The sequence below is a fragment of the Nomascus leucogenys genome, chromosome 18 (genome assembly GCF_006542625.1).
Source record: "Nomascus leucogenys isolate Asia chromosome 18, Asia_NLE_v1, whole genome shotgun sequence".
Lineage (NCBI taxonomy): Eukaryota > Metazoa > Chordata > Mammalia > Primates > Hylobatidae > Nomascus > Nomascus leucogenys.
The window spans coordinates 20,034,544-20,054,709 of NC_044398.1; the positions used below are offsets into that span (position 1 = coordinate 20,034,544).

A 20,166-nucleotide genomic window follows, 5' to 3' on the forward strand; every position below is an offset into this window, starting at 1 on the left:
AGCCAGGCATGGTGGCACGCACCTGTAGTCCCAGCTACTTGGGAGGCTAAGGCAAGAGAATCACGTGAACCCAGGAGGCGTAGGTTGCAGTGAGCTGAGATCGTGCCACTGCACTCCAGCCTGGGTGACAGGGCGAGACTCTGTCTCAAAAATAAATAAACAAACAAAGTGGAAATGTAGGAAGGCCATGAGGCTTGAGGAGTACAGGGATTATGCACCCATTAGCAAATTGAAAACAAGGCTCCTGTGAAGTCCCTGGTTGTTGCAGAATGTATGGGCTCCCTGACCGTGTGATGGCAGAGATTTGGGGTGCAGGGCATCTCCACCTCAGGTCCCTCCTTTGTTCTCAATGTGCAGCTCTCCTTCCTGCCCTCACAGACAGACACTGGCTACCAGATCCCAGCTCTCTGCCCTGCTCTGAGAGCTCTAAATGGCACACGTCATGACCACAAACACGTGCACATGCATGCACATCCCAGAGGAGGCAGCTGCAGAGGGAGGGCTGGCTGTGGCCTCCCCAGCACCATGCAGCCAGCACACATGAGCCGCTCAGCCAGTACCGCGGCAAGCACACCTTCCAAACCCAGAAAGCATCCGCTAAGGGGGGTATTTGTTTAATGCCTCTCTCTCTCCATTTTTGTTTTATACAAGTTGCATTTCTGGCCACCACATCATTGGCATCTTATTCCAGAAGAACAGCATTAGTTCTAGCACTTGCCAGGCGGGTGCCATGCGCCAAGCAGTCCGTACACCCACCTGCTGCGGTAGCTCGTCTCCCGCCCGGCCTCTCCATCAGGGTGGAGACTGCCTCATGGTTTTCCAGCTTGTAGAGACGAACAGGTCCCGGCTCTTGGTCAGCCGAACCATGAGCCGGCCCACATAGAAGCCACTGATTTGGCCCACGCCGTCATTTCTCCCCATGGACAGGAGGAACGTCAGTGCACCTGCAAGCAGAGACACAGAAACCACCAGAACCTCACTGAACCTCCTGGAGGCTACACCTCCAGAGTGCCGATCCTTCCTGAGGCCTTCGGACTCAGGGCCGGAAATGTGAAATCGCTTTAGGAAGGTGGGTGAGGCCCTGATTACTTTTTTTTTTGAGACAGAGTTTTGCTCTTGTTGCCCAGGCTGGAGTGCAATGGTGTGATCTTGGCTCACTGCAACCTCCATCTCCCGGGTTCAAGTGATTCTCCTGCCTCAGCCTCCCGAGTAGCTGGGATTACAGGCATGCACGACCACGCCTGGCTAATTTTGTATTTTTAGTAGAGATGGGGTTTCTCTATGTTGGTCAGGCTGGTCTCGAACTCCCCACCTCAGGTGATCTGCCCGCCTTGGCCTCCTAAAGTGCTGGGATTACAGGTGTGAGCCACCGCGCCCGGCCTATTTTTAAAGAGCTCTAGGGGGATGTTTCCATCACCAGCTTGGAGAGTTTGTTCTAGTGGCCAGGTATCTCATAGCCCAAAAAGGCTTCCCCATGTTTAACCCCAAACTCTCTTAAAACTGCAAAGCACATGGGGCCTCTCTTACCCGGCTTGTAGGCCTGGAGAGGCCGCTGCTTCACGGAGTTGACGATGTTGGCCACGGCGATGTTGGCGTGGAGGCCGGCAAGATAGGCCATCTTGGGCGTCCTCACATCAGCACAGTCACCAATGGCGTAGACATTGCTGTGGCCCTCCACCTGGAGGTGCTCGTTCACTCTCAGAGCACCACTGCTGGCCAGTCTGCTCTCTGCCAGAAGAAATGACACTGAAACCAAGACACTGAGCTGCTGTGTTAAGTGGCCACCAGGAGGAGGTGAGGGCGAGCTCTAGACGCTGGTCAATAGGTGCTGGTCAGGTCACCCTCCTGAGGCATGACCACCCCCTGGAGGTGCCTGCTCTAGAGGCCACCCTCCCACCTAATTTATTCCCCACTGAAGTCTCTACCTCACAACTCTTCCTGCAGAGGCAAGGTTGCTGATGCCAGGGTGGAAATGGGTCAAAATACCAACAAGCCTCCTTTTAGAAATGTACACAGCTCTCAACAAGCTACAATGATTAGCTGAGTCTTGAATTGACTTTTGAATGTAAGTGAGATTTTAAAAATAAATGCAGGCCAGGTGTGGTGGCTCATGCCTGTAATCCCAACTCTTTGGGAGGCTGAGGCGGCCAGATCACTTGAGGCCAGGAGCTCAAGACCAGTCTGGCCAACATGGTGAAACCCATCTCTACTAAAAATAGAAAAATTAGCCGGGCTTAGTGGCATACAGCCATAATCCCAGATATTCGGGAGGCTGAGGCACAAGAGTCGCTTGAACCCAGGAGGTGGAGGTTGCAGTGAGCCAAGATCACGCCACTGCACTCCAGCCTGGATGACAGAGCAAGACTCTGTCTCAAAAAACAAAAATAAAACTGAAGCATTAAAAATAAATGCAGAGCTTTAATAAATGGCAAACTGCTTTTTTAAAGGGACTTTTAAAAACTTGTATTTGAAAATACAACATTAGGACAATTTGGTATTAAATTCTGGGATCTCTGTCCATTATAAGCCCTCAATCTCACTGCTACACACAGCCTGGACTGGCTTCCTTTTCCTGGGATTGGATCATTACTTCTGCTGGACACAAGGCAGGAGCTCCTTGTCAGGGAAGGGCATTCGGGAGTAAATGACAGGGACTTGAGGACACAAAGCAACCACCAGGCCTGGCCACTGAGTCTCTTGATCACAAATGGAGGCTTAAACACACATCAGTCCACCTCTGCCACCTCCAGCCAGCTAAATACGCAAATACTGAGCTTTAAGAAACGAGGCCATGTTACCAACCCCACTCCCTAGTCAATCCAAGCTCAAGAGACCAAATGTTTTGATCTGGGTTTGGGGACAGCAGCACGCCTGCGGAGAGAGGAAGGCCTGACCCTGAATTTCCTCTGTCCCCAGGTGAGGGGGAAAGAAACAGAACACCAACCTTTGTCATCTCTCTGACGCCTGTTCCCACCTCTTACCACTAGGGGGCGGCCCTAATTTCAGAAGATTCTGGTCACCTTGGCCACCTGGGGCTGAGCCATCGTCACAGCTGAGAAGAGCTCAGCAAGGGTGGCCCCTCACTGAATTTAAAGTCTGAGCTGGGAAGAAAGGGGGAAGGCAGCAAGGTGTGGACTCCTAGGGGCAAGCACTGCAGGGCATTCAGAGGGTGCTGGAGAGCAAGGAGGCATGGGGGAAGCCCGGCTGGGCACCTGCTCACCAAACGCGTTGCGGTAGGCGGAGCTGTTGATCTTGATGCCGGTGCAGAGAATCACCAGGTTGGTGGCCACCTCTGTGCCTTTGTCCGTCTGCACCTTGATGTACTCTCGATACTCATTGAGAGGCAGCTCCTCCAGATTGCTCACCCGCTCACCTAGAAGGGGGTTCATGACCAGGAGGCTGGTGGGGGCGGGGACCCCATCAAGCCTGGGCCCCAAGCGAAGACTGACCCTGGGGAGGGCCTGGACCTCTGGGGCCCAACTGGGCAATGGCTGCACCCCATCTTCCCACCATGCCCCTCCCTCAGTCCACTCTATGCCCCACAAAGCAGATCTGGACATCTGGCCCCAAGGGGTCCAGCTGGAGAAAAGTTCCAAGAAGCCCCTGGAGGGAAGCGAGGCTGTTTCCCAAGAAGTTCTCAGAAAAGCTGTTTAACGGAAAACCTCAGACGTGCCTCTTTGAGTGCCAGCCGTGCCATCCTAATCAGGCAGGACAAGCGCTCCAGTGCACCACGACAAAGCGGAAAGCCAGAGAAAGAGAAGCCAGCTCACTACACTCACTGCCTAAAGTGGCAGTGACAGCAGCACTCCACAGCCAGTTACCAAAAGGAGGCTGAGGCAGCCATGCAGGCCCTTCACAGGGCAGGTGCCTCACACTCCCGCAAACAGTGAGGAGGCTGGGGCCCCATGCAGTGAAGTGTAGGGGCCACAGCACTGGAAGAGAACCCCACTCTCCAGCGTTTGCTGGGTGGGTCTTGCCCCCTGCTCTACAAGAAGGCCACACTCCTCACCACTCTCAAAACATAAACCAATAAACCTATTCCCTCGACCACAGAGACATCCTATTTGGGGCAAATCCTTCAGATGCACTTAAGAAAAATCATTCAGCAGACAGGCATACCACCGTCTGCACTGCATCCAAAGCAATAACCAGGACATGGAAATCCCGTAAGTACCAGGCCCTCTTCCCTGACCGGGGACAGGCACAACTTCCAGCTGCACAAGGCTCAGATGGGCTTTGATGCTCACGGCCGCTTCTGAGTGCTTCATGCTCCACCCCAGGACACAGTGGAAAAGAGAGAGCCTGGGGTGGACCATAGCCACCCACCTGCTGGAAGCAGTGACCAAGCCTCCACGCCACATCTCACCAGACCAGGGCAGGGCAGGGAGGGAGGTGAGGGTGCACGTACTCAGCAGCAGCTGCACGCCCTTCCGGAGAAGGATCTCCTTCACTTCCTGCCGGACGGAGGGCAGGAGCTCCTTGTCAGCCAGGGCCACTTGGGAGTGAATGAGAGTGACCTAAGGACAAAACGACCACAGGGCCTGAGAAGGAGCCCCCGAGTCTTCAAACACAAACATTGCACGAACGTCCACCTCCACTCGTACCTTCAGGTTACAGATGAGGAAACTGAAGCTCCAGAGAAGTAATCTGTCCAATGCCAGGACCAATTAGTGGTGAGCTGGGCTTAAGCCCACATGTTCTAGACTAGGACTCTTTCAGTACCCTCCTGCCACACCCAGGCCAGAGGACTACCAATATGCCAACACGTCACAACCTACACCTCACCTAGGGCCACCTGAAAAATTATCTTCAAGCATCCTTGGGCACTTATAATTATACAAGCCATGGACATTCCAACAGTCAATCAGGCTGATGTCAACATTAAAGCTTGTTTAAAATTAGCGCTTCCAGGCATATCTGCTTGCTGTCTGGGACAAAACAGGGAAGCGTCCCGGGCACCTCATGTTGCAATCATGTTCAAAGACTGGGCTTTGATATCAAATTGCCTGGGTTGAAATCCCATCTCTGATACTCACTTGGACACCTCCAAAAGGCTCACTAACATGGGCACAATAGCCCCACTCATAGGAATTTTGTAATGATGAGCAAAAAAATATGTATAAAGCATGTAACTCAGCACATATTAAGTCCTTAATAAAGGGTGGCTGCCACTACCCTTATTGTCTACAAATCCTAAACATGTGGATATTTTACTGAGTTACGTGAAGGTTTTTACTACTTCAGACTGGTCTGACCCCTGTGAAATAAGAAGAAATGTATATATTGGTCTCTGCCCCCAGTTCCTGATGCAGAGCTCTTAAAACCCTTGTAAATTGGGGTATTAAGAGAGAATCATTTGTTCTAATATTTGGTCCTCATTGCCGGTTCTTGATACAGAGCTCCTGAGATCTTTGTAATGTCCTGAGTGATGGGAGGGTCTGACACAGAGCTCCTAACTCCTTGGATGTTCCTGGGTGATGGGAGCATCTTTTGTTCTAATGAAGCTACTCCTGATGGGCTCCTGGATGATCACTGGTCACCAGAGAGACCAAGCCAGCTTAGAAGTCTGGAACTTTCAGCTCCAGGGACAAGAGAGGGGCTGGAGATTGAGGTCATAATCAACCTTGCCTACTTGATGAATCTTCCATAAAAATCCCTAAAGTACGGGGTTCAGAGGGCTTCCAGGTTGGTGAACATGTCCACATGCCAGGACAGTGGTGCACCCCAACTCCATGGGGACAGAATCCCCTGTGCTCAGGACCCTTCTAGACCACACCCTATGTGCCTCTTCATCTGAATGTTCATTTTTATCCTTTAAAACATCCTTCGTCATAAATCAGCAACAGCAAGTAAACTGTCTCCCTGGCTTCCATCAGCTGCTCTAGCAAATTATTTAACCCAAGGAGAGAGTCATGAGAATCTCTATCTTGTAGCCAAGTGGGACAGAAGCATGGGTAAGCTGGGGACCTATGGACTTGCAACTGGTGTTTGAAGTTGAGGCAGGATCGTGGGACTGAGCCCTTGACCTGTGGGGTCAGCACTAACGCCAGGTAGTGTCAGAATTGAATTGAATTGTAGGAGACCCAGCTGGTGTCAGAGAATTGGTCAGTGGGGGAAAAAACCCACACATGTTATCCCAGAAGTGTGGAGTGAGTAGGGAGAAAAAGAGTTTGGTTTTTCCCTATAGAATCCTCATAAATCAAAATGAATGAATTGTAACTGTATCAATCACGCATCATAATTTCCAACAATTTGTCAGAGAACAGCCATATAATTAAATTATCCTCTATTGATTTTTCTTTTCAAAACCAACCTGCCTTTCCCTGAGGAAAAAAGATCCATTCACAGGCCCCACGTGGCTCTCAGAAGCCGATCTGGCTTCAACCGCAAGCAAGCTCTCGCCTAGAGGACCTGTAATGACGTTTATCACTCCGCCCTTGCCAAGCCTGGACAGGGTGCCAGGATTTCCTCCTTCTCGCTAGGTTGCCCAGTAGGATCTCTGTCTTTTGAGCATGAGAAAGCAACAGGGCAGGCTGATGTCCCCTCCCTGTTACCACCCATGGGCAGAAGGCAGTGCTGTTCAGTCATTCCCCAGTGTGGGCAGAAAGGGCTGCGCTGCAGGCTCCCCACCACCATGGGGCTGCTCAGAGCAGGGGCTACCATATGAGGCAGAGACCAAAGCAATAACTGAAGGTGTCTTTGTCCAAGCTGGTTGTCAGCAAGAGGTAATCAAATATACATTTATATCACAAAGGCCTGAATTCTGAAGGCGACACAGAAGTTCAGCTTTTGCAAGGTATCGCCCCTGGGCTTGATCCTCCAGGTTGGAGCAGAGGGCAGGACCTTTCCTTGAGAAAGGACACACCCTGAGCAGCTCCGTAAGGTCAGGTGCTGCAGGATCCCAGCTCTGCAGGAAAAATCCCCTATAGAATCGCACCTTGGCACAAAACAGAAATACACACTCCCAGTTTATGTGAAGAGAGCTCCAGACTTCTCTGCCCTGAACGAATTCCTGATGTTCTTAAGATAATGCAGAAAAAAGCCAACCACTTAGAGCTCCAAGGCAAGGCAGCCTGGCCCACCTCTTTCTCAGGATATTCTGTTTTAATCTCTGCTGCCATCTCCACTCCAGCCGAGCCTCCTCCCACCACCACGATGAACCGTGAGCGCTGGACCTGGAGAAGAGGACATGTGAAACAGGGACATATGAAACACACCTACACATCCACCCCTGTCTGCTGGTTCAGCCTGTGGTGTGGCTCCCTGGGCCAAAGGAGGGCAGAGAACCCTTTCCACATTTTGGGTCCAAATGTGCTTTCTCCCACCCACCTCGCAGAATTGCTGTGGAAACTGACTGAGATCGTGGATCTAAGCCTGCTCTACAAAACACAGAGCCTTGTGAAAACAGGAACAGAGGGGACCCATGAAAAGCCCCAAGAGAGGCTACATACCAACAGCAACATGAGCAGGTCTAGGGTGCTCACGTCCTGGCTCCAGCAGCAAGTTCAAGGTCTCTTCCCAGGAAAGTCTCTTCCTAGTGACCCTCCAACTCTATGGCTACAGCCAGCAGCTCTGAGTACCCCCGTGGCCTCCCAGCTGTGGGCCTAGCCATCCCCATGGCTGTCCTCCCGTCTGCCCGCACTGCCCCGTGCCTTCAGTGCACAGCTCACCTGCCTCACCATGTCCTCATAGGCCTGGATAGCGGCCTGCTGGCTGGAAACCTCATTAAACTTGCCCGGGAAGGGCCCAGTGCTGCCCGTGGCCAGGATAAGATGAGAGAAGGGGAGGGCCTGAGAGAGACCAAAAAAAAAAAAAAAATGGATGAAGGTAGGGCAAAGCAGGGCAGGCCTGGGCCTCTGCATCCTACTCCCGGCCTGCCAGCCAGAACAAACCAGGCAAAGAGGCCCCTCTAGGCACCTGAGGCAGCCCCCGTAGGCTGCCTGCCCAGGCCCTGCAGAGGGCCCTTGAGCCAGCCGGCAGCCAGGCTGGCCCTCACTCACCTCGCCGCCCTGCAGCAGCACCGTCTGGTTCTTCAGGTCTATCCCCACCACCAGCCCCTGCCGGAAGTTGTCCTTGAAAGTCACCGAGTAAGAAATGAATGTCTTTTTGGCGAACCCTGGGGAAGGGACACAGAAGAGGTCATAGGGCAGAGCCAGGCTGCCCACGAGAAGCCAGAGTGACTCAGAACCTTTCACGAGCTGCACACCAACAGGGGCGCCCTTGACCAAAGAGTCGGGCCATTAGGTATGCCTGGGATACCCCTACTTCCTAAAATGCCAATCTGGGCCTCAGACCCTCAGAAAAGCTCAAGCTTTTACTTCTAGGGTCTCGTTATGGTGGCTACTTAAGACCAAAGACCTTGAGCTTCTCCAGAACTTGTCTGAGAGTGGAATGCAGGCACTTTGCCCTAAATGGAGAAAACCACCCCCAGCCCTAAAATCAAGCCCCAGAGCAGAGACAAGACCCCCCTCACAGAGACAGCCCCAGACAGGAGCACATTACCTGTCTCCACGGAGGCTCGGAGGGCAGCCACATTGTGGTGGAAGGAGTCCTTCATGTCCACCAGCATGAAGGGGACGTTCAGGGCCTGCAGCTGGCTGGCTGCTGCGATCCCGCCAAAGCCCCCACCCACAATCACCACATGCAGAGCTCCTGATTCCACCGAGACCTGGGACCCCATCTCAAACCAGGCACTGCTGGGAAGAAAGAGGAGAGCACATCAGAGTCAGGGTGGCTGGGAGGGCTAGGAGGACCCACAGTGAGAGAGGCCTCGATCATGAATTGACCTTTTTAGATGAGGTAAATCTTTGATTAATGAAACTCCAATTTTATAAAATTTTAATTAAATTCAGAAGGAACAAGGGGGTATCCCACTTCCAGCCCATCCCCCAAACGCCCAGTTCCCTTCTCCAGAGGCATCCACTGTTACATAACAAGTTTGGATGACTCCTTCCAGAGATAGTTTATGGACCTATGGTCACAATTATTTTTTGCACCCATTAAACAAAGTGTTCTGCACTTTTGTTTTTTACTTGATATATTTCATCAAAGACTTTTGGGAGAGATTGTAGTGGGGCAGGAGGAAAAAAAAGACTTTTGAGGAGGGGAATAATGTTCACTCAACAACATATATGAATTGAACTCCTGCTTTTTGACACGCTCTGTATTGTGTATCCTGTGGTCAGACAGGAAGATATGGTCCCTGCCCTTATAAGGGCAGACCTTACAAAGTCAAAGAACCAGGTAGGCAACGTCAATGATGTGGGAAGCTGAGAAAAGGTACAATAACAAGAAACAGCAGGCACACCTGTGGGGAACTGGCAAGCATAGGCCACATCTAAAGGAACAACAAAAAACATTCTTTAAGCACTGCACTAAACAAACACTGCAACCAGATTCGGCCCAGCTCACAGGTCACCAACTTAAGGTCCAGGTCTAAGGAGGTCAATTAGCAGGTTATGACAAGAATCCTGCAAAATTCTGCTGCTAGGGTTTGAATATGTCTCCCAAAAAGGAACAGTGTTGAGAGGTGGGGCCTAATCGGAGGTGTTTGGGTCATAAGGTCTCCACCCTCATGAGCAGATTAATACCAATTATAAAAGGGCCTCTGGGGCTGCAAGTTCAAGCTCTTCCTCTCTCTCACTCTCTCTTTTGCCTTCCACCATGGGATGACTCAGCATGAAGGCCCTCGCCAGACACTGGGCCCTTGATATTGGACTTCCCAGCCTCCAGAACCCTGAGCCAATACATTTCTGTTCATTATAATTACCTAGTCTGTGGTATTCTGCTGTAGCAGCAGAAAACAGACTAAGACAAATGTGGTGTGAACTAAGACTGTGATCATACAGTAGGAAGGAGGGGCCACAGCTGTATGCTACAATGCCTGGCTAATTTTTTAATTACTTGTAGAGACGGGGCTGGGTGTAGCAGCTCACGCCTGTAATCCCAGCACTTTGGGAGGCTGAGGCAGGAGGATCTTTTGAGCCTAGGAGTCCCAGACCAGCCTGGGTAACATAGAGAGACTCTATCTCTACAAAAAAAAAAAAAAAAAAAGAAAAAGGCCAGGCGTGGTGATGTGCACCTGTAGTCCCAGCTAATTGGGAGGCTGAGGTGGGAGGACCACTTGAGCCGGGGAGGTCAAGGCTGCAGTGAGCCGTAACTGTGCCACTGCACTCCAGCCTGGGCCACAGAGTGAGACCCCATCTCGAAAAAATAAAGCAATAAAAATAATAAATATTGATAGAGATGGGGTCTCCCTTTGTTGCCCAGGCTGGTCTCAAACTCCTGGGCTCAAGTGATCCTCCCACCTCAACCTCCCAAAGTGCTGGGATTACAGGCATGAGCCACCGCACCCAGTCCCCATTTCTTTTTATGACCTCAAGATGGTATATAAGCTTCTGTACCTCTTTTGGGGGTTGGGTCTTCCTTCTGAAGGCTCCTGTGTATACACACATTAAATAAATTTATATTTTTATATTTGTATAAAGTTGCCTTTTATCCAACTCAACAGCCTTGACCCCTACAGCAGCAAACTTGCCTGGGCTCCCCAAGCCAGCCTAGAAGGCTGGTAAACAGGGTCACCTGGTGCATCCCAGAGTCTGCCCCAGACAGGGGAGGGCCCAGGGGCTGGCCTGGGGCTGCACCAGAGGCCTTGTCTCCAGCCCAGCAGAATCCCAAATTAGGAAGCTTGCAGTGTGGGCCTCAGGCAGGCAGAGGGCTGCTGGGGTGGGAGGAGCCGCGTAGCCCATTGAGGGGCACTCTTGACTGCAGCTGACACCCCGAGAGGTGACAGGCAATCAACCCTCCTCCTGGCCTGTGCTGAGCCCTAAAGAGAGGCAGAAATAAGCCAGGCTGCTGGGGGGCGATGCTGAGAAAAAGAGACAAAGCTCACACTATACAGAAAGCAGCCCGAGAGGTCCAACAGCTGCTGTGGGCTTCAGGAAGGGGGACTGGAGGGGGTGTCAGCGAAGGAGGAAGTAGACTCTGAGGTCAACCTTGAAGGACAGACATCAAGCCACTGAACAGCCTCATAAATAAGTGGGTTCCAGCTCATCTGGAACCCTCAGGCCACTGGAAGGCCACTGCACTGCCCTGATCATCTTTGCGGGCCTGGGGCACAACCCCTTCCCTCTCTGGGCCTCAATTTACCCCCTATAATGGGAGGGGACTATAAGGCCCAACCGGCTATAATATCCTGAGATGTCCTCGTACACACTGGTTTCCAAGACATGGTGGTGGTTCCCCAAGATGGTCCCCAAATCATCCCATACTTATGGGACAGCTTTTGGTTAGAACTCTGGGCACTGTTCCCATTGGTGTTCAAATGCCCACTACCTAACTTTTCCCCTGGGGAAGGACGGTATAGCGGAGGGAGGGCACTGACACAATGGATTGGAGGGGATTTAAAGTTGTTTCTCATAGGTCAAATGGTCCCCAAAGCATTGAGGCTTGAACATACCCATTTTACAGATGAGGAACCTGAGCCCTAGTAGTGATTAGGACCCAAGACAAGCCCCCCAGCAGGCAGGGCCACCCTGGCTCCTCTAAGCCCTCAGAAGGGTTGTCTAGAGCTAATCCCAAGCATACCTCAGGCTGAATCTGCCAACTGGGCCAGAAGGGAATGTCTCCTAGAGACCAGGACCCAGGAGGGCCCACAGGCCCAGCCAGAGGTAGCAGTGAACACCAGCAGCTGCGCAGGGCCTGAGAATGTAGGCAGTGATGAGGCAGGCCGTGGGTGGCGTGTGTTTCACCAGCCCCTGGCAGCGTGGAACCCTCTGTGCTGGGTCCTACCCTTGGGGCTGTCAGCCAGGGATGAGGTCAAGAAAACACCCAGAAAGCCCCACTTCCAAGTTAAGCTGGGCATGGCCCCTGAGAGAGGCTACACAGCTGGCCGGGGATAGGGATAGGGGAGTCCACTGTGCATCAGGTCACACTGGAGCACCCAGGGACACTCAAAAAGGACAGCCTAGAGCCCTGAAAAAGAGCTGAGATCAGGGGGCCTTCCTAGCAGAGGAAACAACTTGGGCCAGAGGCCCAGTGGCAGGAAGGGAGGAGGCGGGTAGAGTTCAGGGCACCTGTGGCAGAAGGCGGAGAGGCTTCGAGAACCAGTGACAGGGGCCGACATACAGACAGCCTGCCATGCCAGGGAAGCTTTGACAACCAGGTGGACATACAAGCCTGCCCCGGGCCCTTCATGGGGTTTCTTCCAGGGAAAGAAAGTCTAGTGACCCCAGAGTGGACCTCAGGGGCAATGAGTTGACCAAAGGAGCTGAGCCCTTGACCCCCAGGCCCCTAGGATCATTAACCTGCTTCCCCGAAAGGGCAAACTGTTGCCTCACCCAAGGAAGGCAAATTGCTTATCTGGGGTTCCCTGTGAAGGGCCTGGGGCCTGAGGGGACACCCGGGCCAGAGCAGGGCCAGGGAGGGGAGGCACTTTTCCTCTTCCTGCTGCCTGAGGCCTCTCCTGCAATCTGCTCTCTCTCTCCTCTCTCTCCTCTACTGACCCCTGCCTCCCTTACTTGGGGAACAGGGAGGCCAGTGACTCTCCAGCAGATTTCACCCTGCCTCTTTGGCAGCCCCTTGCCCAATACTCTTGGACATGCCAACTCTCCTTGGCTCTACCAGTGTTGGTTCTTGCCTGGCCCCAGAGAACAGTGAACTCCCCTCTGCCTGGCCATGATCTACTTGGCCAGACACCTAAAGCAAGGGCTTAAGCCATGGAGCTGCATTTCCAGCCACACACCCTGTAGGAGATGAAAATGCACATATGGAATTAGTGGATGTCCATTTATATGTTCTAACATAGCAGTAGTGCTGTGCAAACCTCCACCTGTGTGACACTCCATCAATCAATGGGAACTGCCACCAATGAGAGACTACAGGATAAAATATTATAAACCCATACAATGCAGTACTGTGTAGCCAGTCGTTTTTAAAGGGTGAGTGATGTTTTGTTTTGTTTTGTTTTTGAGATGGAGTCTCACTCTATCGCCCAGGCTAGAGTGCAGTGGCTCAATTTCAGCTCACTGACTGCAATGTCTGCCTCCTGAGTTCAAGCAGTTCTCCTGCCTCAGCCTCCCAGGTAGCTGGAACTACAGGCATGTGCCATCATGCCCAGCTAATTGTTTTTTGTATTTTTAGTAGAGTCAGGGTTTCGCCATGTCGGCCAGGCTGGTCTTGAACTCCTGACCTCAAGTGATTGGCCTGCCTCGACCTCCCAAAGTGCTGGGATTATAGGTGCGAGCCACTGTGCCCAGCCTGTGAATGATGTTTTTATACAAAAAGTCTGTCCATGAAAGTCAGGCAAGGGCTGGGTGTGGTGGCTCCTGCCTATAATCCTAGCACTTCGGGAGGCAAAGGCAGAAGGACTGCTTGAGCCCAGGAATTTGAGGCTGCAGTGAGTAACTTTACCTTTGCTCCCTCCCACACCACGCATACACAAAGACACACATACACAAAGACACACATACACAATCTGGTTTACACAAAACATGTTTTCAAGGTTCATTAAAGTTGTAACATGTATCAGTGCTTCATACCACTGCACTCCAGCCTGGGCAACAATGTGAGACCCTGTCTCAAAAGTAAAAAAAAGAAAAGAAAAAGTCAGGCAATATTTATTTATTTATTTACTTATTTTTAATTTTCTTAGGGACAGGGTCTTGCTCTATCACCCAGGCCAGAGTGCAGTGGCACGATCATAACTCATTATAACCTTGAACTCCTGAGCTGGCTAATTTTATTTTTTTTCTGTAGAGATGAGGGTCTCACTATGTTGCCTAGGCTGATCTTGAACTCCTAGCCCCTCAAGGGATCCTCCTGCCTTAGCCTCCCGAAGCACTGGAATTACAGATGTGAGCCACTGTGATTTCGAGCTGTAGAAAAGATTCAATGAGATCATTTACGTAAAGCATTTTAGCATGGTGCCTGGCACATAGTAGCAATGAATACATAGCAGCCACTTATTTTATATATATATATATATATATATAAAATATATATTGCAGATTAGTTTGCCCAGTCCCAAAAAGTCAGGCCACAGAACGACATGTAAGATCTAATCCCATTTATGGCCAATAAGACACATCCACCTCGGTATGTATACACATATACAGGCAATGATTACAGCAGTTAGCATCTGTTGCACTTTTGCCCATATCTTCAATTTAAGGTGTGAGTTTTTTCTCCTTATTTTGGAAGAAAGTTCAACAACTTGCCCAAGTTCAATTCTCAACACATCAAACCTGCTCTCTGAACCAAAATGCTAATAGTGGTCATAGATGATGTTTTTGTTTTCTTCCTTAAGCTTTTGTATTGTTTGAATTTTTTTCAAACAAGCATATGTCATTTTTGCAGAAATAATGTCTTTAATAATAGGACAGACTATTCACCATCTAATTTTTTAATCAAAATAGAATTCACATATACAATTTACCACTTAAGATGTAAGTTCACAGTGAGCTATGATTACACCACTGCACTCCAGCCTAGATGAGACCCCATCTTTAAAAAAAAAAAAAAAAAAAGAGATGTAGGCTGACTCACACCTGTAATCCCAACACTTTGGGAGGCCAATGCAGGCAGACTGCTTGAGCTCCGGAGTTCCAGACCAGCCTGGGCAACATGGTAAAACCCCATCTCTACAAAAAATACAAAAAAATAGCCAGGCACGGTGGCACATGTCTGTGGTCCCTGGTATCAGGAGGCTGAGGTGGGAGACCGCTTGAGCCTAGGAGGTCAAGTTGCAATGAGCCATGATCATGCCACTGCACTCCAGCCTGGGCGCCAGAGCAAGACTGTCTCAAAAAAAAATTTTTTTAATTTAAATTTCAAAAAAAGAGATGTAAGTTCAGTAGGTTTTAGTGTATTCACCAGGTTGTGCAACCATCACAACTATCTAATTCCAGAACACTTCCATCACCCCCAAAATAAATCCTGTACCCCACCTACCCTAGCCCTGGGCAGCTATTAATGTTCTTTCTGTCTCTATAGATTTGTCTTTTCTAGACAATTCATGTAGATGGAATTATACACTATGTGGCTTTTCGTTTGCGACGTCTTCCACTGATCATAATGTTTTCAAGGTTCATCCGAGTTGTAGCATGTTATCAGTGCTTCATTCCTTTTCCTGGCTGAATAACAGTCCATTACTGGTGTATGAATAGACCACATTTTGTTTATCCACTCATCAGCTGACGGGCACTTGGGTTGTTTCCACCTTTTGACTATGTGAATAACGCCACTATGGACATTTGTGTACAGGTTTTTGTGTGAACCGGTCTTCAGTCCTCTTTAGTATATATTTAGGTGTGGAATTGCTGGGTCATATGGTAACTCGAAGTTTAACTTTTTGAGGAACTGCTAAATCCACCATCTGATTTTGAACCAAAGCCCCAGTGGGAATCACAGAGAATCTTAACTACGTGTGTCTAGGTTCAGGAATGTTAGCTTAAAAGAAGGCCTAACAGAACGGAACAAACCCTGATTGTCCAGGAACTCCTCAGTAACTTTACCTTTGCTCCCTCCCACAAGACACATACACACAGACACACACACACACAATCTGATTTACACAAAAATTTGCTCAGTCAATCCTGTTTTCTCTGCCAAGAGCATCCACCCTGATCTCAAGGGTATTCTTCCACAATAAGCAGCCCATAGGACTACTGAAAAACCAGGAAGTTACATTTATGCCAAAGCTGTTCAGAGGTTGTGCCTCAGAAGACACACTGCAGGAACCGTGTGGGCTCTGATCAAAGCAAGAATGTCACCCCAGAATTGCTCCAGTATTGCTTCACAAATATTACAAATAAAACACGATGCTTTTTGAGTCGTCATGGCTCACGCAAAGGGTAGATTTCAACATCAGCCTCTGGAGAGTCACATTCCCAGAGTGGCCGTCCCGGCTGAGAAGGCCACTACAGCACGACTCACAGCACCATGGAAGTTTCCCCCACCTGGGGGACACAGCAGGATGGAGAGGGTTGGGCGGCCTCCCTCCCTGGGACACTCCATGGCCAGACCCTCAGGGACTACTTGAAGAACAGAACCCCAAAAAGACCAATTTCTGAAAAGGGACTCAAAGTCTGAAGGGAGGCAGCCTCCTTTTATCCCCAGGAGATGGCAGCTCTGGGGCAGACAGGTTCATCTGGATGTCATATTCACTCCCACACAGAAAACCTAGGCCAAGCAATTTGTTCATCCACCTCAGAGCCAGTTACTTTGTGGTCCCCATGGTCTGCCCACCACCTGTACCTGGACGCTGGCTTCATTTCGCCACCAGACAAAAGTCAGGCTGGCCCTGGAGTCCACCGGCCTGCCCAGCCCATCACTTCTGGGCTGGGTAGTGCTAAGCCTGCCCAGCTCACCCTGGCTGGGGCTCAGTGCCCTCTTCTTGGTGACACACTGTGCTCCTTGGAGAACTCCTCTCTAGGTGCTGGGGTGAGGACAGGTGTCATCTGAGATCCCGGGGCTCTCTGGCAGGTGCACGCACGCGCACTGGAACCTGATACAGGCTTTTGAACACAGGTGCACAGTCCAGAAACCTGCAAGTCCCATCCCAAACTATATCTCACTCTCTGCCCTATGCCTGTCCTCCTACAGGATCATCAGCCCCCAAGAGACCTCACCCCTCCCCATCCTCACCTTAAATTCCAGGGTCAAAAAGACTCTCGTTGTAGGGAAAGGCAGGGTGTGTTGATCAGGTGGTGTTGGAAGGAGAGCCCCAATATCGGCTACTAATTCAGTTCCAGGTGGACTGCACGCGTCCCATCAGAGTCAGTTTACTCACCACTGGTCTTTGTCCCCGCAGCACCCAGGGCTTCGGGAAGGAGAAGCAGACCTCCTCGTGCTGCACCCCCCACCCCCTCCGAGCCTATGGGCACTGGGGTAACTCCAGTTTCTTTCCTCTTAGAGACTGAGGTTTCTCCCTTTCCTCTCACACCTGCTTCTGTCCGGACCGGCAGCTTCTACCCAGCGGACCCTCGGACGGTCCTCGCAGGATCCGGGTTACACCCGCCCCGTGTTCCCTCTTCCCCTGTTCGCCCTTCCCGGCCTAAGCCCATCTTCCTTAGGAAAACTTAGCAGGGATTTAGGGGCCAAACCAGGAGGGTGGAGTTTTCTTTGCCCTCGGCCAGGAGCAAATCTCCCTGTTGCGTTTTTTGGGGAGACGGAGAGCGGCGGGCCTGAGCCGAGTATCCCTCTCCTCGCAGCGCCACAACTGCGCGCACCAACCTCCCCACGCCAGACGCGGCGTGAGCCAGGCCTCTGACCCGCTCGCCCCTCTTCCGGGTCCCTGTCCCGCCCGGGGCGCCCGGGGTCTCGAGAGCACGCCCCCAGCGCGATCTCACCTGCCGGCCGCGCCCGCGCGCTCTCGCTCCGGCTCCTGCTCCCGCTTGGTAGTCTTCCCGAGTTACCGACCCGAGGCGCTTCCGGGCGGGGCGTGACTCAGCACTCGCGCTGGCCCCCGACCCCGCGGCAACGCCCCGGCCAGGCCCCGGAAACGGTCCTGGCACGCTGGGGCTGGTCTCCGAACTGACTGACCGGGCTGACCTAGACCCTGAGCGAACGGCCTTGAACTTTGAAACAAATGCTCCCATGGCCAGATGTCGTCTCTCCTGCTCCTGCCAGCACCCGCGCCCCAGTCCTGCCCGAGCCATTCAGACTTGGCTTAAAGTGCCCTTTCAGCATACTTTAAAGCAAAAAGAATGAGAGAGAGAGAGAAAGAAAGCGAGGGAAGGAAAGAAGGAAAACAAGTGTCCCCCTGTCCCTCTGACTGTCTCGAGGACACCTTTAAAGCCACTGGAAACTTGGAGAGTGGGGTTCCCCTCACACGCTGGGCGCACTGCCAACATCCTTCCTTCAGACATACACATAATAATTCCGCAAACCCTGTTGAGCTCCTACATATGCCAGGCACTGTGCTAGGCGTTGGGGGGATAACTTGGAGGAGAAAACAGACAAGGTTCCTGCTTTCATGGAGGCGACAGTCTGGGAAAAGATAGAATTAAACACACCACCAAAAAATAGATGTATAGAGAAAGCAAAAACCATGTATCACCAACTGCAGTAAGAAAGATTGGGCATGGCCAGGCGCGGTGGCTCATGCCTATAGTCCCAGCACTTTGGGAGGCCAAGGCGGGAGGATCGCTTGAGCCCAGGAGTTGGAGACCAGCCTGGGCAACATAGCGAGACCTACAAAAATTAGCCGGGCTTGTTGGTGCACACCTGTAGTCCCAGCTTCTCTGGAAGCTGAGGTGGGAGGATTGCTTGAGCCCAGGAGTTTGAGGCTACAGTGAACCATGATCATTCCACTGCACTCCAGCCTGGGTGACTGTGAGATTCTGTCTCAAAATTAAAAAAAAAATAATAAATGAAATGAAAAAATAAAAAGAAAGACTGGGGGCAAAGGAAGGGTGCAAATACTTCTCTCCAAGGATAAGAAAGAGGTAGATTTAGGTAAAGAGGAAGGATGTGTGGTCTGGATGTGCAAAGACCCACAGGCAGGACAATGACCTGGAAGGCAGTGTATTGCCAGCTCAAATCACATCAAGCTAACTCAGCGAAAGATAAGCCATCTCCATCTAATTAGTGCAAATATTAGCACCTACTTTAAGAGTTGTGGATAAGGGCCAGGCACGGTGGCTCATGTCTGTAATCCCAGCACTTTGGGAGGCCAAGGTGGGTGGATCACCTGAGGTCAGGAGCTCGAGACCAGCCTGGCCAACATGGTAAAACATTGTCTCTACAAAAAATTAGCCTGGCATGGTGGCACATGCCTGTAGTCCCAGCTACTCAGGAGGCTGAGGCAGGAGATTCACTTGAACCGGGGAGGCAGAGGTTGCAGTGAGCGGAGGTCATGCCATTGCACTCCAGTCTGGGCAACAAGAGCGAAACTCCATCTCAAAAAAAAAAAAAAAAGAGTTGTGGAAAAGTCTCAATGAGATCATTTTTATAAAGTGTTTTAACATGGTGCCTGGCACACAGTAGCAATGAATACACAGCAGCCATTTATTATAGATATTTTATATTGCAGATTAGTTTGCCCAAGGCAACCAGAATGATTTATTTCTGATGAAAAATCCTACTCATCGTCTTAGAAAAACAATAAGCTAATATTTATTGATCACGAACTAAGTGTTTTTGTTTTGTTTTGTTTTGTTTCCACAAAGGTCTTGCAAGGTAAGTTTTGTTAATCTCCATTTTGCAGATAAGGAAATTCAGCCTCCCAGAGGCTAAAGAATTTAGGCAAGGTCCCTCAGCTAGTAAAGCAAGGGGGTGGGCCTACAATGGAGGTCTGAACCATGACCTCTTTTTTGGGGGTAGGGGGATGAATCTGGCTCTGTCGCTCAGGCTGGAGTGCGGTGGCATGCTCTCAGCTCACTGCAGCCTCCACCTTCCAGGCTCAAGCGATTCTCATGCCTCAGCCTCCCAAGCAGCTGGAATTACAGGCACCTGCCACCGTGCCCGGCTATAGTAGAAACGGGGTTTCACCATGTTGGCCAGGCTAGTCTCAAACTCTGGCCTCAAGTGATCTGCCCGCCTCGGCCTCCCAAAGTGCTGGGATTACAGGTGTGAGCCACTGCGCCCAGCCTGAACCATGACCTTAAAGCCAAGAAACCCCTCAGCAGGCATCATCCCTAAGGAGCCAGAGGGCACTGCTCAGGCAAAGCAGAATCTCAGTTGTGGGGAATTTACTGGGCATGTACCCAGTAAGATGTGACACAGAGAGGTGAACAGAGAGACTACAGCCTGCCCAGTGCAGGGAATCAGCCCTGAGGCTTGAGAAGGTCATGGAAGGCTTTGTGTAGAAGCTAGGCATGCAAGGATGAAGGGGATACCAGCTGGCAGGATGCAAGGAGAGGACTCCAGAAAGAGCAGGACAAAGATAAAGCTGGAAGGGAGGAGAGAGAGGTGCGAGGTGGCCCAACACTGGGCTCAGGTGTGTCAGGGCTGGTGTGGCCCATCTCTAAAGACCTGTCCCAAACCATGAAAATACTTTTATTTTTCCTTAAGACCTGCTACAAAGCAACAAACCATGAAAATCAAGGAATTTTTCTGATTATCACTCAATACTTTCTTGGCAACCAGAAGACACCTCCATCCAGGAGAGGGGACATGGTCTCATGCAACCCCTCCAGGTAGCTCACTGCACACCACTCCTCTGGT

The 20,166-nt window shown here is 51.0% G+C and overlaps 1 protein-coding gene across 4 annotated transcripts; it reads right to left on the minus strand.

Annotated features, from left to right (window-relative positions):
- Nucleotides 1–592: 592 nt before the first annotated feature.
- Nucleotides 593–19,500, minus strand: AIFM2 (apoptosis inducing factor mitochondria associated 2). Of its 4 annotated transcripts, none has more exons than XM_030798300.1 (9): nucleotides 19,492–19,500; nucleotides 8,503–8,696; nucleotides 8,001–8,116; nucleotides 7,671–7,790; nucleotides 7,083–7,175; nucleotides 4,409–4,517; nucleotides 3,221–3,373; nucleotides 1,528–1,728; nucleotides 593–944 (listed from the first exon to the last, which is right to left on the minus strand). In XM_030798300.1, the coding sequence occupies exons 2-9, from the start codon at nucleotides 8,678–8,680 to the stop codon at nucleotides 793–795; spliced, it is 1,122 nt and encodes a 373-aa protein (XP_030654160.1). In that variant the 5' UTR covers nucleotides 8,681–8,696; nucleotides 19,492–19,500; the 3' UTR covers nucleotides 593–792. The 4 variants fall into 4 exon arrangements, with proteins under 4 accessions (XP_030654160.1, XP_030654158.1, XP_030654159.1 ...); XM_030798298.1 differs by lacking the exon at nucleotides 19,492–19,500 and adding an exon at nucleotides 17,349–18,083 and having other exon boundaries at nucleotides 8,503–8,693; XM_030798299.1 differs by lacking the exon at nucleotides 19,492–19,500 and adding an exon at nucleotides 17,349–18,083.
- Between the last annotated feature and the right edge of the window lie 666 nt (nucleotides 19,501–20,166).

Bases quoted from the DNA above. Each gene is read 5' to 3' on its own strand.
- AIFM2 (XM_030798300.1), bottom strand. From the start codon at position 8,680: ATGGGGTCCCAGGTCTCGGTGGAATCAGGAGCTCTGCATGTGGTGATT. The intron at 1,729-3,220 runs GTGAGCAGGTGC...TTCTTCTGGCAG, and splicing joins CGCCTACCGCAACGCGTTTG to AGAGCAGACTGGCCAGCAGT. The intron at 945-1,527 runs GTAAGAGAGGCC...CTCTGCTTGCAG, and splicing joins TCTCCAGGCCTACAAGCCGG to GTGCACTGACGTTCCTCCTG.